This window comes from Poeciliopsis prolifica, unplaced genomic scaffold, assembly GCF_027474105.1.
Source record: "Poeciliopsis prolifica strain line A6 unplaced genomic scaffold, Auburn_PproV2 SCAFFOLD073, whole genome shotgun sequence".
Lineage (NCBI taxonomy): Eukaryota > Metazoa > Chordata > Actinopteri > Cyprinodontiformes > Poeciliidae > Poeciliopsis > Poeciliopsis prolifica.
The window spans coordinates 1,209,474-1,225,444 of NW_026562448.1; the positions used below are offsets into that span (position 1 = coordinate 1,209,474).

Below are 15,971 nucleotides of genomic sequence, written 5' to 3' on the forward strand. Positions count from 1 at the left end.
CTCCATCTGAGTGGCCTAGTCAAAGTCTGGACATTGAAATTCTCCAAAATTATTTTAAACAGCTGTGCATCATGAAAGAAAGCAGAGAAGAGTGAATATTTTCCCATGGACCTGCAGAGTTACTTTAGGCTCAGTTAATTACATCTCCCAGCTGTAAACGTTTTCACGTCAGTGTTTTTTGCAGCATGAAAGGTTTGAAGTTTGATCAGATCCAGTCAGACCTGTTGGATGAACGCTGAGGGAACCGCCTCCTGCTTCCTGCGTCTGCGACGCTGAAAGTGTCGGGCTGGGCTCTGGCAGCAACACATCCGACCGGAGAGGCATCATGGAGGCAGGAGCAGCCGTGCTGCTGCTGCTGGTCGCGCTGCTGGGGACGAGCTCAGCGAGCAGCTTTTATGGAGACAGCATCAACCTGGCGCCGCTGCAGGCCAACGCAGATGGGACTTACCAGGTACAGAACATCACTAAACACAGAGCTGATTCAGATTCTGAATGTTCTACCAAACTGAAGACAGGAACAAATCCTCAATCTTCATTAACCAGAACTAAACAAATCAGAAAGCATTTTGTGTCACAACTGAAGTTTGAGTTTGTGGGAGACACTACATTCTGTTTCACAAGGCGAGAAACCAAACGGCCGCGTCAGGTGAAGAGACACAAATAAACAAAGGAGTGATTTTTGGCACGCTGAACACCTGCGTGTCACTCAGACCTGATGCATCTGATGACTTATGTCAAGAAAATGTCTGAATCTTATTCAACTGTCCAGATAAAACCTAAACTGAAGAAAATACTTCCAGGTCAAATAATGTGTTGTTTACAACCTCTGATGTAAATCCAAAGGAAATCAGATTATGATTGTAGTCACGATCCAACTCGACTACCATGTCTCATTTTTTAAACCGGCTTTCTAAAGGCTTACTAAAGGCTTTCTCTGGACTTTGGTTGTTTTTTTCATTCACGTTCAGTTCCTAAACCTCAATATTCCTCAGCTGAACTTGTTTAGTTTGAACTATTTTAACTGATGATGCTTAAATAAAAGGCCAAACTGGAAAAGACCTGAACCAGGACCAGCAGTTACATCATGAATCATATTTTCTGGCTGTCCGACATTTTCGTATTTTCATAAATTTATCTGAATAGACTGGTATCAAACAATCTAAATATCTAATTTATTGGGATAAAACCGAGTCAAAAGGCAACAAAGTCCTCAGAAAAAAAGGACAAAAGTAAATTATTTGAATTTCTTTCTTAGACAGGAACCCAGTTTCCATTACGATGATGATTATTATCATCATCATCATCGTCACAGTTCTGATTACAGACACTCTCAGTGAGTTCCAAGTTTTCCAGAAACACCTGGATGTTTAGTTCCTGTTTGTCGGATCTGCAGGTGACTTTCTACCACCGACAAAACGGCAGAAACGTCTGTCAGAACCAGAACCGGTCCAGTCTGATCTGTGATGGTGGGTGTGTACGGAACTGGACCGGTCGGCTGCGGTCCCAACGGACCAGGATCTTTTGGGCCGATGGTGTCAAGTTGAAGAACACACAACAGCAACATTCCAGCCCAACGGGACGAGTTTCATTCTGAGGTGAGTCAAGATCTCACCGACCGGAACCAGAACCAGGACTGATAAAACAGAACCAGGACGGATAAAACAGAACCAGAACTGACCAAACAGAACCAGAACCGACCAGTTTCCTGATCCAGGTTTGCAGCATGCGGTGATCCTCATGTTTCAGTTTCCTGCAGATTAGCTGACATACCGGCTCTTGCCCAGGGCACCAACTGCTGAGGGGCGGCTGCTGCAGTGACTAAAACAAAATACAATAAATAAAATGAAATTAAAAACCAGTAGAAATGACCAGCCTGACTATTTTGTTTGCTCTGCATTGAAAATGAAAATTCAGACGATATAATTGGCTGATCCAACATCAGTACTAAATGTTTAAATGAATTAAAGTGTCTATAATATATTTTTAATCCACATCAGATTTATTATTATTTACATTTTACAGCTTCTCAATGTCCCAAAAGACAGAAGTTTATAATCTTATCTGTTAATTCACTGGGAATACTGGAAACATTGGGAATGTTATAACCCAACTTTAAACAAGTTTTATCTTAAATATTTTCACAAAATAATCTGTCACATTAATAACAGAATAGAATAACTAAACTTTAATGACATATATATCAGGAAATAAGCTAAAGTGTTGCAGTGTGCCTTTAATGAGGGTGAAGAACAAAACTTTTCTCAGATCTTTTGCTGGTAGTTTGAGTTCATGAGTTGTAGGAAATGTTGCAGCTCTGCTCTAGTTTTATGTAGAGTCTGACTTCTAAGCCAAACTCTGTGAAAATGTTCAGGTCCAGATGAAGTCCAGGGTTTTATTAACATGAGATTTTTATTTCTTTAAACTGTTTGGCAGAGTTCAGATATGCAAATTTACTGATAAGGCTTCATTCATACACAATGCCATCCTGATAATAACCAAAACAATTACAATTCTGCTAAAAAAAAAACTTAACATTGAGAGAAAATGTAAATCTGATTTGGGGAGAATATTTCTGCCAAGCTCTCAATGCAGCCAGTGATGAACTTCAAATACATTTGAAACACAGGACATCTTAAAGGCCGAGTTGGAAGTGTTTTCTCTCTCCATCCAAACAGTATCTTGTAATCTGACTGAGTTTGATTACATTCACTTTATTCATATTGTAAAACAACATGTCATCTGCAGGCATTTCATTCCAGATTCTGGTTAATCTGATATAATCATCATCAAGTCCAGTTATTATTCAAATCAGTTTCATTTTGCTGCATCAAGTCGCTGATTTAGCAGCAATCCCTCATCCTGAGGATAAATGTGGCCACAGTGGAAAGGAAAACTCCTCATTAACAAGAAGAAACCTCCAGCAGAACCAGAACCAGGCTGAGTACGAGCGGCCATCTTCCTGGAGGTTTGAGAAGAGACAAAAACGCGAAGACGCCCTGATCCAGGAGTACTTTCTATTTCAAAGAAAGCAAAGAGTTTAAAGTTGCCACTCCCTGAGAATGCAGCGGATTGTTGCTCCTTTGAGTTTCCATTCCTCATCAATACCTGAATGTCTTTGTTTGGTTCACAGCTTTAGCAGAACAAAAGAAGAATAATAACAGCTGAAGCTTCCTCATATTTACCTGAAAGCTTTCAGGTCATGCAAATCTTTCTTTTCGAAACTTCTGCAGAACATTTTGTTCTCAGACGACTCAGTTATTATTACTGGGATTAGAACCAGATGGTTTACATTAGTATAAGGTAAATTATTACATTCAGCTTGGCCAAATATTAAACCGTTCAAGTAAAAAAAAAAAAACATTTTCCTGCTGAGTATTAAGGCCAAAAGACGATAAAGTTAGAATGTGTTAAAAGGTCCACAGTTCTTGTAAAACTGATTCCAAAGAATAATTTCACAAGATGCTCAATATTCCTCTTTTTAATGTTTATTTTTATGTTATCATGATTAAATAGGATAGAAATATCCTTTACTTTTTAACTCAGCAGCAAAGAAACAGGCAGATGGAAGGATGTGAATTTATACAAAGGTGTGAAAGTGAAAACAGAAAAATAGGAAAAAATTTACAAGATCAGAAAACAAGGCTGTGTAGTTATTTAAAAGGAAGCATACACTGCTTAAGATAATTATGTCACTAAGTAGAGCAATTAAGACATGCAATATGTTCATGTAAATAGTGCATGAAAACAACAGAATATTTACAATAATTTCAATTTGACTTGTTGAGTTTTTTGAGAGCAGTGATGGTTCTGAGGGGAAGGATCTGCTTCTTTATGCACTGATGATGCTGCAGTCACTGCATGTAAATGAGTTTAATATGCAATAAACAAAACTAATAATCATAATAATACAATCAATGTTTAGTGACTTTAGGGATTGACTTTCTGCAAATAAACTGAAATATTGATGTGTTTTATATTAAATAATTAATGTCATTCCATAAAATGCAACCTTTTCAACCTAATATCTATAATACACAAATAATGTTTGTCTCCTATGTTGGCCACCAGGGGGCAGTAGTAGTAGAGTGACTGTCTGTGACTGGGGCAGTAAATTGAGATTTTTCAAGGTTTGATTTGGAGAAATTAAAAAGGAAACCTTTAAAAATATAGTAAATCTAAAACGATGAACAATGATGATGTTTTCACATCCTGGTTTTGACTTCTTTGTCAGAGACTCCGGCTGTTGCTGGGGCAATAATCTGCAGAGCAAATCCAACTGGCAGAGCCAGGCAGAGCTGGACCTGGGGGTCCGATCCGACACCAACCGCATCAACAACTGTCCCGTCACCGCCACGGTGGCGTCCTTACGGTACCGGAAACCGCCTGGTTTCATCGAACACGGCTTGTTGGTGGCATATGATATGAAAGTGCAGAGTTTGGCCTGATGGGAAAACGTTCCTGCAGGGTTTCTCAGAACTGCTTCACCCATCTCCGCCTGTTGGCTCATGATCCAGATGGAGACGCGGTGAGATGCCGCTTCGCTTCAGGCGCCCGGCAAACTTCACTCTGGATGAGGTGATCTGACCTTTCCACAGCATTTCATCTGACCTTTCCACAGCATTTTATCTGACCTTTCCACAGCATTTCATCCATAGAACGAGTTTTACAGACAGAACCATGAGGTGACTAGAGGTGTCAGCGTTTTTTATTTTGAATATTGATTTTTCAGAGTACCTGTACGCTGAGAGGCTCAGGTGAGCTCCAGCTTGGCCAACACGTCTTTGAACTGACGGTGGAAGATTTCAACACCAAAAACGTGACGCTGACGTACGCAGACGGCAGTACGGTGGCCCGGGAGGCCTCCAGCAGCAGCATGCCTCCGCTCTGCAGGCTGACGCTGCAGTTCGTGGTGGAGGGTGAGGCTGGTCATCAAATTCAGCCAATAAACCATTTAATAATAATAATGACACGTCACTGACTTCTCACGAATATTCCTGACTTCTTCTTGTTTTCATATCTCAAATTGCAGTATTTAATGCATTTATGAATTATCTAGTGATTAAAGACAATTTATTTGAAAATAAAATAAAATGAATACATTTAACTTTATTTTGCTGAATAAAGTCTCTGGTTATATTAAATATAAACTGTTATAATTATACTACACATTATCTTTTTATTTATTTATAAACAAAAAAAAAAATAAAAGAACATTTTATATGAAAGGCTTTAAGCTGAATAACAAAGATAGCAGAAGAAACTGGAGAGGCGATATAATCCTATTGGCTCTAAAACATTTTTTACATTTATAACATCGAACAGCTAAATGCTTTTTGACTCTATCGTTCTTTCATTAAATCCTCTCTGTTTTTGATTCAGTCCTTTCTGCAACATCAAGCTGCGTGGCCGGTGACCTCCTGCCCATGTTCCTGTCCCGGACGCCATCACACGGAGACGTTCTCCACGCCAGCGTGGGTCAGACGCTGCAGCTCCACGCTGAGGCCCAGGCCCAGAACGCCCAGTACGGACCGAAGGAGCGCCACTTCCTGCAGCCTCTCTGCATGCTGTTACTCACCTGTCCTCCTCTACATGCTGTTGCACACCTGTCCTGTTTCATGCTGTTACACACCTGTCCTGTTTCATGCTGTTACACACCTGTCCTGTTTCATGCTGTTGCACACCTGTCCTGTTTCATGCTGTTACACACCTGTCCTGTTTCATGCTGTTACACACCTGTCCTGTTTCATGCTGTTGCACACCTGTCCTGTTTCATGCTGTTACACACCTGTCCTGTTTCATGCTGTTACACACCTGTCCTCTATCATGCTGTTACACACCTGTCCTCTATCATGCTGTTACACACCTGTCCTCTATCATGCTGTTACACACCTGTCCTGTTTCATGCTGTTACACACCTGTCCTGTTTGCTCCTCTGAAGGATTCAGGTCTTCCAGGTCAGCGGCCCCCAAAACGTGACCAAGGATTTCCGAAGCGGGTCAGACGGGAAAACAGAGATCACTCTGAGCTGGACCCCGCAGGAAAGCGACGCTAACAAACTCGTCCCGATTTGTTTCACTGCAGACACGGCGACAACGTGAGTAATTCATTACACAGAAACATCCTGCTTTTCTGTCCAGCTGCTGAAAAAGACCAGTGGTACTCAGGATGAGTTTTATCATTTTTAATTCAATTTTAATCCAATTAGTTCCTTAAACACCTTTAGATATGGATACAAATCCCAGTTAACACTAATTTATAGTCATTGTTTTGTAAAAAAAAAAAATTTAACTGCGTGTTCAGACCATTATAGATACACTTCTGTTTAAAATAAAACGCTTGTGTTTATTGTGGAGATGATGCAAATACTGGACAGCAGATTAATATTAGAGAATGAATTAGGGTTCATAAGATGTGAAATTGTAACCAAAGAGGTTGTTGCCAAATTTTCAAAAATAATTTCCAAATAAATAAATGAAGCATTAGATTAAAAACACAGAACAGGAGCTTGAACTGACATTTAAATGGTAAAATTTGACCGTGTCTAAGAAGCAAATTTGATTCAGTTACTGGATTTAGGCTGATAAAGTTGGCTGTTTGTAGTCGAGTTATAATGTTTCATAAAACAAAAAGTGTCATAACTTTGATCAAAATTGGTCTGAAATCTGAAGAGCTGCTATAAAACAATGGCTGTAAAAATGAAACTGAAACAAAAAGTCCAAACTCACCAAGCAGAATAAATGTTTTCCATGTTATTTAGATATTATCTAATTCTACTGGCTTCATACCTGCAACAACTTTTGTTTTTATCCCACAGCCAATCAGAGATGAGATGTGTCATTGTCATGGTGACCCATACTGCCGTCCTGCAAGGTTTGTTCATAACAAACATTGTTTTCATTTCTGCATCCAGTTTGTACACTTAATAAATATTCAATGTTCAATGTTTCTGCTGCAAAACATTAACAGTTCAGAGTTCTGTCTACGTTTCACCAGAACTCTTGTGCTGTTGTTTGGAAACCATTTTTAAGTAACACAATAAGAAACACTTGCTTATTGTGACATTCCTGATAACCAGATCATTTGTGTGGTTTTCAGGCAGAGCCTCTGTCACCTGCTTGCCCAACAAGATGACGGTGGCCTTGGAGAAAGCCTCCATGCCAGACATCAGTGAGGAGTTTCTGTCCCTCAGAGACCCGTCCTGCACGCTCACCACCAACGGCACCCACATCGTGGGAACCATGTCCTTCAGCACCTGTGGCACAAAGCTGGAGGTGTGGAATAAATCAGAACGACCTCGGCCCGATTCCTCTCTGCCTTTCGCTTTTTTCACTCTGACCTTCACCTTAAAACAGGACAAAGGAGACTACATCGTCTTTAAGAACGAGATCCACTCCGTCGTGCGGTCCAATGAGGTCATCATCCGGAGGAACAATGTCAAGATCGACTTCTACTGCGAGTTTCCCAAAACCATCAGCGTCTCCAACTTCTACCACCTCCACCAGGCTGACTACATCTTCACCGAGTCCAACTTTGGCAGCTTCGGCTACAGCTTCGAGATATTCCAGGACGGCAACTTCACCAGCAGGGTGCCGCCCGACGCCTACCCGGTGCAGGTCAAGATGATGGAGATGATTTACATGGGCATCCAGGCCGTGTCAGAGCTGCCAAACGTCACCTTGTTTGTCGAGTCGTGCAAAGGAACTCCGGACAACAACCCTAAAAACCCCATGTACTACGACCTCATCAAGAACGGGTGAGTCCTGCTGCTCAGAAACACTCGCTGAAGACGCTCAGAGAAACAATTTCATCTGTTGTCTTCCAGGTGTGTCAAAGACGAGACGGTTAAGGTCCACCCGTCAAACCAGACGAACTTCAACTTTGAGATCCAAGCCTTTAAATTCAACGGAAATTATGACCAGGTAGGAAAAACCAGAGTCATCCAAACTTATACCATCTTTCTCCTTTATTCATCCTTCCACTTAATGGAAAACCCTCCATGATGCCACCACCACCTCAACTTCACCACATGACATTTTTTACACTGTGGCCATGTAACTCAAGCTTCATTTCACTGTTTACTACGATCTTATTTGACCAACGGTATTCCTCTTTGTCAAATTTAATCCATCCGCACTGTGATTACTCAGATAAACGCCTGACGCCAATTTATCGTCCTCAAGAGATTCTACATGCCAGCTAGACATTCATCCCAAACAAGCTGACTGGAGCGGAAAGGATTTGTTAGTGAAGACAGTTCAAACGTCATAAAAACACCATACAGTCATCAAAACCATCAAATATGTTGATCAAAGTTCCAGTTGTTATGAATCAGAGGAAACTAAGCAGACAGGTTTTTAGTCTAGATTTCAGTTTTTCAGTTTTCTGGAAGTTTAATCCAGATTTGCGGTACATAGAAGTTTCTCCATGTTTGGGTCTGGTTCAAAATACACAGCAGAACCAGAACCAGAACCTGAGCGGTCAGGAAGATTGATACAACAGCAGAAGATCTTTAAGGCGTTCAGTGGTCTATAAACTGACAATGGTATTTTTCCAGATCTTACTCAGGGCACCCTTTCAATCCTGGAAATGTTCTTCATGTGACAGAAGGCCGACTTCTTAACCGTCTTTATGTGTCTCAGAATGTTCAGGTCTGAGTCTTTCACTCGACCCCGGTGGATCCTGGTGACATTGTAATTTAGAGCTTGTAATGAATATGAGGGGTTGTCGGATTGAGCCTTGTGGTACTCCACATGTGATTTTTGCTCATTCCTTTTGACACAAAGAAGTTTCTTCTTTAGGTGAGATTTGAACCAATTAAATTTTTAAGAAAAAGCTTTTATTGTGAAGCAAGTAGGTTCTGGAGATGTTTGAATTGTTTTGTTCTGATCCCATTAAATTATAAATCACATCAAGATATTTCCAGATCCTCCTGAGAGTGGCATCGGGGAGGAAGAACAGGACAGCCAAACTACTTCCTGATCAAACACCAGAGGTCCTTGGGTCAACAGTAAAGGAAATTCTTGTTTTTGTTTCTTCACATTCCACCTCAGGTTTACATCATCTGCAACGTCATCCTGTGCGAGCCTGGGAATCCCTTTTCCCGATGTGCGCAGGGATGTCTGAGCGAGCCGTCCCGCCGACGCAGACGAGGCCTGAGCATGGAGACCACCGGACACTACATTACCCAGGGTCCTCTGCAAGTGGCTTGGCTGGCTGGTCCCAGTTCACATGCGGAGCACAAGAAGATAAATGCGGCTCCAAAAAGTCACACGGCTCCTGAAGGTCAGAGTCTGAGCAACCTGACAGTCGGGTTTGCTGTTTGAGTGAAAACATTTTCCGGATGTCTGATGTCCTGATGTGAATTCTGCAGGAGTTGTTCCAGAAACCAGATCGGACGGAGAAACCTGGAGGTTCAGGGAGATGTTTTCCTCCAACATCACCACAGTGACGCTGGGCAGCGGGCTGTCGCTGGTTCTGCTGGCCGTGGTGGTCCACTACTTCAGCAGGAAGAGGAGAGCTGAAGACCTCAACCTTCTCATTGAGGACGAGTTTGAGAAATAAATTTGGCGCCTCCCTCTGGAAACAGATGAATTAAAGGAGACAAACTAAACCATCTTTTTCCCCAAAGCACAGGTCTGAGATCAGTTGTGGTCAGAATCACAACTCAGTTATTTCCATTTCTCACCTGGTTTTACAAAATCCAGTGAAAAGTTTCAATCCAAACCACATTTTAGAGCCAATTAACATATTTTGTTTCTAAGTACAGAAATATTACCCAATAAGTTTTCAGTAACTGGGTTATTATTACTATGCAAAAAAGACAGTTGATGCAACAATCAGAAGTTTAATTTAGGCTTTTTTTCACTCAATATTTAACATTTTATTCCTCAGCAGGAAAAAAGGATTTAATTTTACTTCTCTTTGTTTTTAGACCAGCCCAGAATTTGTTTGTATCTAATAAAAACATGTTTTCTGATCAGATCCAGTTTCTTTTAGCCAAACAATCAAACTGTATTTCAGTCATTATCCAGATTTATCTGATCACTCAAATCTTTGAAGATGCATCCAAACAAAAATGAAAGCTTGTTTTTTCAGTTTAGACTCCCAACTATCAGGTTTCAGTAATGCGTCTCTAATTCATGTTTCCTTCATGCAGGCAGCCTTATGATATTTTATCTAAATCTGATATAATAATTCTGGAGTTTTTATTGGTTAAATCTTATTTTGCTTTGAAAAAATATTTTAGAGGAACTTCTGAGCTAAAATTGCTTTCAATGCTTCAGATTTTCAGTTTTCTTGCCAGCAGAAATGATCCAAACTAGTCGACAGATGTGAATGAATCAGCTGTTTTCAGATACTGCGCGTGAGAAAAACCAGCTGATCGGATCTCAGACCCGGTTCCACTTCACCTGCAGCAATGCTGCACCTGAAACACGCTCAGCTGGATGCCTTCATGTTACTGTCCTTTTCTCATAAACACCTCCACATGTTTTGATGTCCTGATTAGGGTTGTCTGGTTATGGAAACTAAATTCAGCATTTATATTTTTCCTACAGTAAAAACAGGAGGGTATGATGTATACATTCATTGGTTATGTAATAAAAAGCTTATGGGAGCCTGTGTGGAGTGTTTACTGCTTATTTCATGATTCTAATTCAGGGGAATTGCAATTCTGACAACATTGAGGTTTTAGATGAGATTATTTGGACATTTGTAGAGAGAAACCCCAACCTGATGATCTGAACAGATTCTACCGAGCAACTCAAAAAGTCTGATCAGGTTTTGTTGATATTGTCACCTTAAAATCTAAATTTTACATAATGACACATTTATATCTGGATATATAAATGTGTATTTGTACGTGTGGATGTGTGAATGTGGGTTCAGTGGAAGTATGATGAAAATTACTACCCAAAAATACAACATAAATCCAGTCCATTTACTTAAGAAAAATAAAAAGCTGTTTTTAACTTTTTATCTTTCATTTGCTAATAAAAAATAACCATCTATCTATCCATCTGTGAAGCTAAACAATCACAAATGAACAGCAATAATATGGTGTTCATTTTATGTAAAAACAAAAAAGGTTAATTTTTTTACCATTTCTTTCATCATAAATGTCAGTTTCAATGTTTAATTATTAAGCTAAATATTTATACTAAAGCATAAATATTAGCTTGGAACTAAATATTCCAAGCTATTACAAACTAAATAAATCAAATATTTAGTATATAAATAAAATATGTAGATTGTTAGACTAGTTATCTTGCTAATTAAAACAATAAATATAATGAAAATATACATAGAAAAATTGAAGCTCCATTTTTTTTCTGTTATTACAATAAATAATCCAAATTATTGCTGATAATTGTCATTGCTGTAGCTCTTACATTGAGTTTTCCTCCAGTGGTTACAAGCCTTACTGTTACCTACAGGGTAATAGCCATAAGATAAGCCTTGAATTAAAAATTAAATCAAACAAATTATTAATTAATTGTACAGTTTTTCTAAAATCCAGTTCAAACTGAAGAAAATATTTGTACTCATGACAATCTGCAGCCATAACAGCAGGGGGCGCTGGAGGTCAGAGTAATGTCTGTGTAGCTGCTCATTGCAACACATCATCACTTAAAGCGAATATTTTTGTCACGTTTTAAGGCACTGTGGTTTTTAAAATTTCTCTTTCAAACATAACAGAATATGGAAAACCGTAAAACATTATTTCATTTTCGTCTCTTAAGCAACTAAAACTTTTACAAAACATAAAAACAAGGAAAACAGAAAAAATACAACACAGACAAAAATTAAACAAGGAAAAGCATGAGCAAAATAAATAATAATTAAGGAAAAACTAGAGCTGGACACAACATTCCTATAAACTAAAATAGCAAATAAATAAAATGAGTTAAATAAAATATGTACAATTTTACATTCAAACACTCATTATGAAAGCCACTAAATTTTTCCAGGATGTAAATGACATGTTGGGTTTTAGCTTTCTGACCCACATGCAGAAACCACACGTCTCTTAGAAAAAAGTGAGTATTTATTTTTCAACAGGACACACAATATATCAATCCGCAGGACTTCAATAAGAGGGTAAGAATGACTCGACCAGGTGGGCTTCACGGTGGTTTGCTGTAGCGTGGGGAGAGGTGCCAGGATTCTGAGTGGAGGGTTGTTCGGCGGTCCGAAGGTGAGTGCGAGGAGGGGGTGTTCGGAGAACCGGAGGCTTGCAGGAGTGAAGTTGCGGCGGGGAGAGCGACGGAGCAGGCAGGCTGGTGCTTGCAGGAGGACTCACGAGCGGAGAGACAAAAACCCTAGAGGCGGCAAAAATACAAAGGTCAGGTAACTTCCGGTAAGCTCAAACACTACTTTTAAGCAACTTGCAACAACAGGAGATGACCAGAGTGACTACCGATGAACGTAATCATCTAGCACTGAAGGAAGGATCTGCCGCTCCTAAATCCCCCGCACGCTCTGATGAGGCAGATGACTTCCACCTGTGCAGACTCCTCCGGCTCCTCACCAAGATCCTCTCTGGACGAGATGTGACACTCGCACTCACACAGAAACCCTGACACTACCCCCCCACTAAAGACCGCCTCCTGGCGGTCGGGAAGAAGACAACCCCGGAGAAGCCTCAAACTCCTTAATGAGATCAGGATCTAAAATAAACGAACGAGGGACCCACGACCGTTCCTCAGGACCATAACCCTGCCAGTCCACCAAATACTGGAACCCCCGCCCACGACGACGAACCGCCAGGATCTTCGAGACGGTATAAGCAGGGTGACCATCAATCTCCCGGGCGGGTGGCGGGGGCTCGGACGGGGGGCAAAGAGGGCTGGAGTGGACAGGTTTGATGAGGGACACGTGTAACACTGGGTGAATCCTCAGTCCAACAGGAAGCTTGAGGCGGACAGCTGAAGGACTAAGCACAGAAGTTATCTTGAAAGGACCAATAAAACGAGGGGACAACTTGCGATTCGAAGACTTGAGATTGATGTCACGAGTGGAAAGCCAAACCTCCTGTCCAGGTGAGTAAGTAGGTGCAGGCCTCCTCTTACGATCCGCCCACCTGCGATTCCCCTCCCGCCGTCCGGTTGAGAGCAGCAGAGGTCTGTGCCCAGATGTGCTTGCAGCGGCGGAGATGTTGGACCGAGGTGACGGAGGACTGTTGTTCATCAGATGGGTACAGGGGAGGCTGATAACCTAGGGAAGACTCAAAAGGTGATAGACCAGTAGCAGTCGAGGTGTGACTATTGTGCGCATACTCCACCCATGGTAAGTGCGAACTCCAGGTAGTAGGGTGCGAAGAGCAGAGACATCGGAGGGTAGTCTCGAGCTCCTGGATCAAACGTTCAGTCTGACCATTAGTTTGGGGATGAAACCCAGAATTGAGAACCACTTTAGCCCCTAGAGCAGCACTGAACTCTTTCCAGACCCTGGAAACAAATTGTGGGCCTCTGTCTGACAGGATCTCGGCAGGGATTCCATGCAGGCGGAACACATGCTTTGTAAGGAGATGGGCAGTTTGCATAGCCGAGGGAAGCTTGCGCAAGGGAACTAGGTGACAGGCCTTAGAGAACCGGTCAATGACAGACAGAATAGTAGTAAAGCCCTTGGATGGTGGCAAACCAGTGACAAAGTCTAAAGCTATGTGCGACCATGGGCGTCTTGGAACAGGGAGAGGCTGAAGTAACCCGCTGGGAGGCTGATTACAGTTCTTGTTGCGGGCACAAATGGAACAACCGAGCACATAGTCCTTGACATCTCTATATATTGACGGCCACCAAAAGTCTCGTCTGATTAGGGAGAGTGTTCTGTTAACACCAGGATGACAAGAAAACTTTGCCGTATGGGCCCAGTGAATGAGTCGAGCCCTTACAGTCGAAGGGACATAAAGCCGGTTGGGTGGTCCATTACTTGGACCAGGTTCTGATTGTTGCGCCGCCAGGACCTGTTCTCTGATCTCCCACGATAGAGCGCCAATGACGCATGACGGTGGAATGATAGTGGCAGGTGGAGTCTCAAAATCGGAGGAAAACTGTCTCGAAAGTGCGTCTGGCTTAGTATTCTTGGACCCAGGTCTGTAAGAAATAGTCAAATGGAATCTGGAGAAAAAGAGGGACCAACGAGATTGTCTGGAATTCAATCTTTTCGCTTGTTGAAGATAAGCCAGGTTCTTGTGGTCTGTCCAGACAACAATGGGATGCTCAGCCCCCTCCAGCCAGTGGCGCCATTCATCAAAGGCCATCTTAATGGCCAGAAGCTCCCTGTCACCTACATCGTAATTCCTCTCAGCAGAAGAGAGGCGACGGGAGAAAAATGCGCAGGGATGCAACATATTGTCGCTGGTAGATGTCTGTGACAGGACCGCCCCTACCCCTGAATCAGATGCATCTACTTCAACCGTAAACTGTCTTAAGGGATCTGGTTGCATGAGAATGGGTGGTGTGGCAAACCTCCTTTTCAACTCTAGAAAACTCTGTTCAGCAGCTGGTGACCAAACGAAACTAGTCTTGGTGGAAGTCAGACTGGTCAGAGGAAGGACTGTTTGACTATAGTTCTTAATAAAGCGGCAGTAGAAATTAGCGAAACCAAGGAAAACGTTGAAGCTGCTTACGGGATGTGGGCGTTGGCCAGTCCAGGACAGCTTGAACCTTCGCTGGATCAGCCTTCACCTGCCCACTCTCCAACACATAACCGAGAAAGGCGACGGACGAGGCATGGAACTCACACTTCTCCACCTTGACATATAGCTGATTCTCCAACAACCGCTCGAGGACCAGGCGGACATGTCTCTCATGTTCCTCTAGGGATCTTGAAAAAATGAGAATATCGTCAAGGTAAACAAAGACAAACTGATTCAGAAAGTCCCTAAGGACATCAACTAGAGACTGAAACACAGCCGGTGCGTTCATGAGGCCGAATGGCATGACAAAGTACTCAAAATGTCCGAGTGGTGTCCTAAACGCTGTTTTCCACTCGTCCCCTCTCGCATTCTGACAAGGTGGTAAGCATTACGGAGGTCCAGCTTGGTGAATATAGCTCCCTGCACAAGTTCAAAGGCTGAGGCAAGTGACGGCAGAGGGTACTTGTTTTTAACTGTGATTTGATTTAAGGCTCTGTAGTCAATACATGGTCTTAGTGTTCCGTCCTTCTTACCCACAAAGAAAAACCCAGCTCCCACAGGTGACGTAGATGATCGGATTATGCCAGCAGCCAGGGACTCACTGATGTACCGCTCCATGCTCTCTCTCTCGGGTTTGGAGATGCTGTACAAACGACTGGTGGGTAGTGGTGCTCCTGGAAGAAGGTCAATTGCACAGTCGTAGGGACGGTGAGGAGGTAGAGAAAGAGCCCGCGACTTACTGAAGACCCTGTGGAGGTCGTGGTATTCAGCCGGTACTCTGGCCAAGTCAGCTGGGGCGGGCATATCTGCAGGTTGCGAGACTATTGGAGGAAGAGCAGAGTGAAGACATGATGATAGACAGTATGGGCTCCAGGACTCTACTCGGCTTCTTCTCCAATCCAGCTGTGGATTATGGCGAATGAGCCATGGATAACCTAGAACCACAGGGGACTGAGGTGAGGGAAACACAAAAAAGGTTAGGGTCTCACGATGATTTCTTGACACTACAAGTTCAACTGGAGCAGAGCGATGGGTGATGACTGGTAAGGCTTTACCATCCAAAGCCGCGACCATGACTGGAACTGGAAGGGGAACAGTGGGTATGGAGTTGGTTAACCAGGTTATTGTCAATAAGATTCTGTTCACACCCCGAATCAACTAACACTGATGTCTGGAAGGACCGGCTCCCAGTAATCAGGGAACAAGGTAGAGTTAGACGGGAGATTTTCCTTGAATCGCCCACCACTGCTCCCGTGGCTAATGGTGGGTCTTGTCTTTTGGCAGATTCTGACAGGTGGAGATGAAATGCCCTGTTTGACCACAGTAGAGGCAG

General features: G+C 42.4%; 1 protein-coding gene across 1 annotated transcript; it reads left to right on the forward strand.

The window, feature by feature from the left end:
* Positions 1 to 256: 256 nt before the first annotated feature.
* LOC129352216 (ZP domain-containing protein-like) lies at positions 257 to 10,620 on the forward strand. The gene is made up of 13 exons (XM_055021084.1): positions 257 to 451; positions 1,394 to 1,595; positions 4,232 to 4,369; positions 4,465 to 4,575; positions 4,730 to 4,916; positions 5,380 to 5,521; positions 5,939 to 6,094; positions 6,815 to 6,870; positions 7,096 to 7,271; positions 7,353 to 7,753; positions 7,823 to 7,919; positions 9,051 to 9,282; positions 9,371 to 10,620. Exons 4-13 carry the CDS (start codon positions 4,531 to 4,533, stop codon positions 9,559 to 9,561), a joined length of 1,683 nt encoding a protein of 560 aa, XP_054877059.1. The 5' UTR covers positions 257 to 451; positions 1,394 to 1,595; positions 4,232 to 4,369; positions 4,465 to 4,530; the 3' UTR covers positions 9,562 to 10,620.
* Positions 10,621 to 15,971: the final 5,351 nt, after the last annotated feature.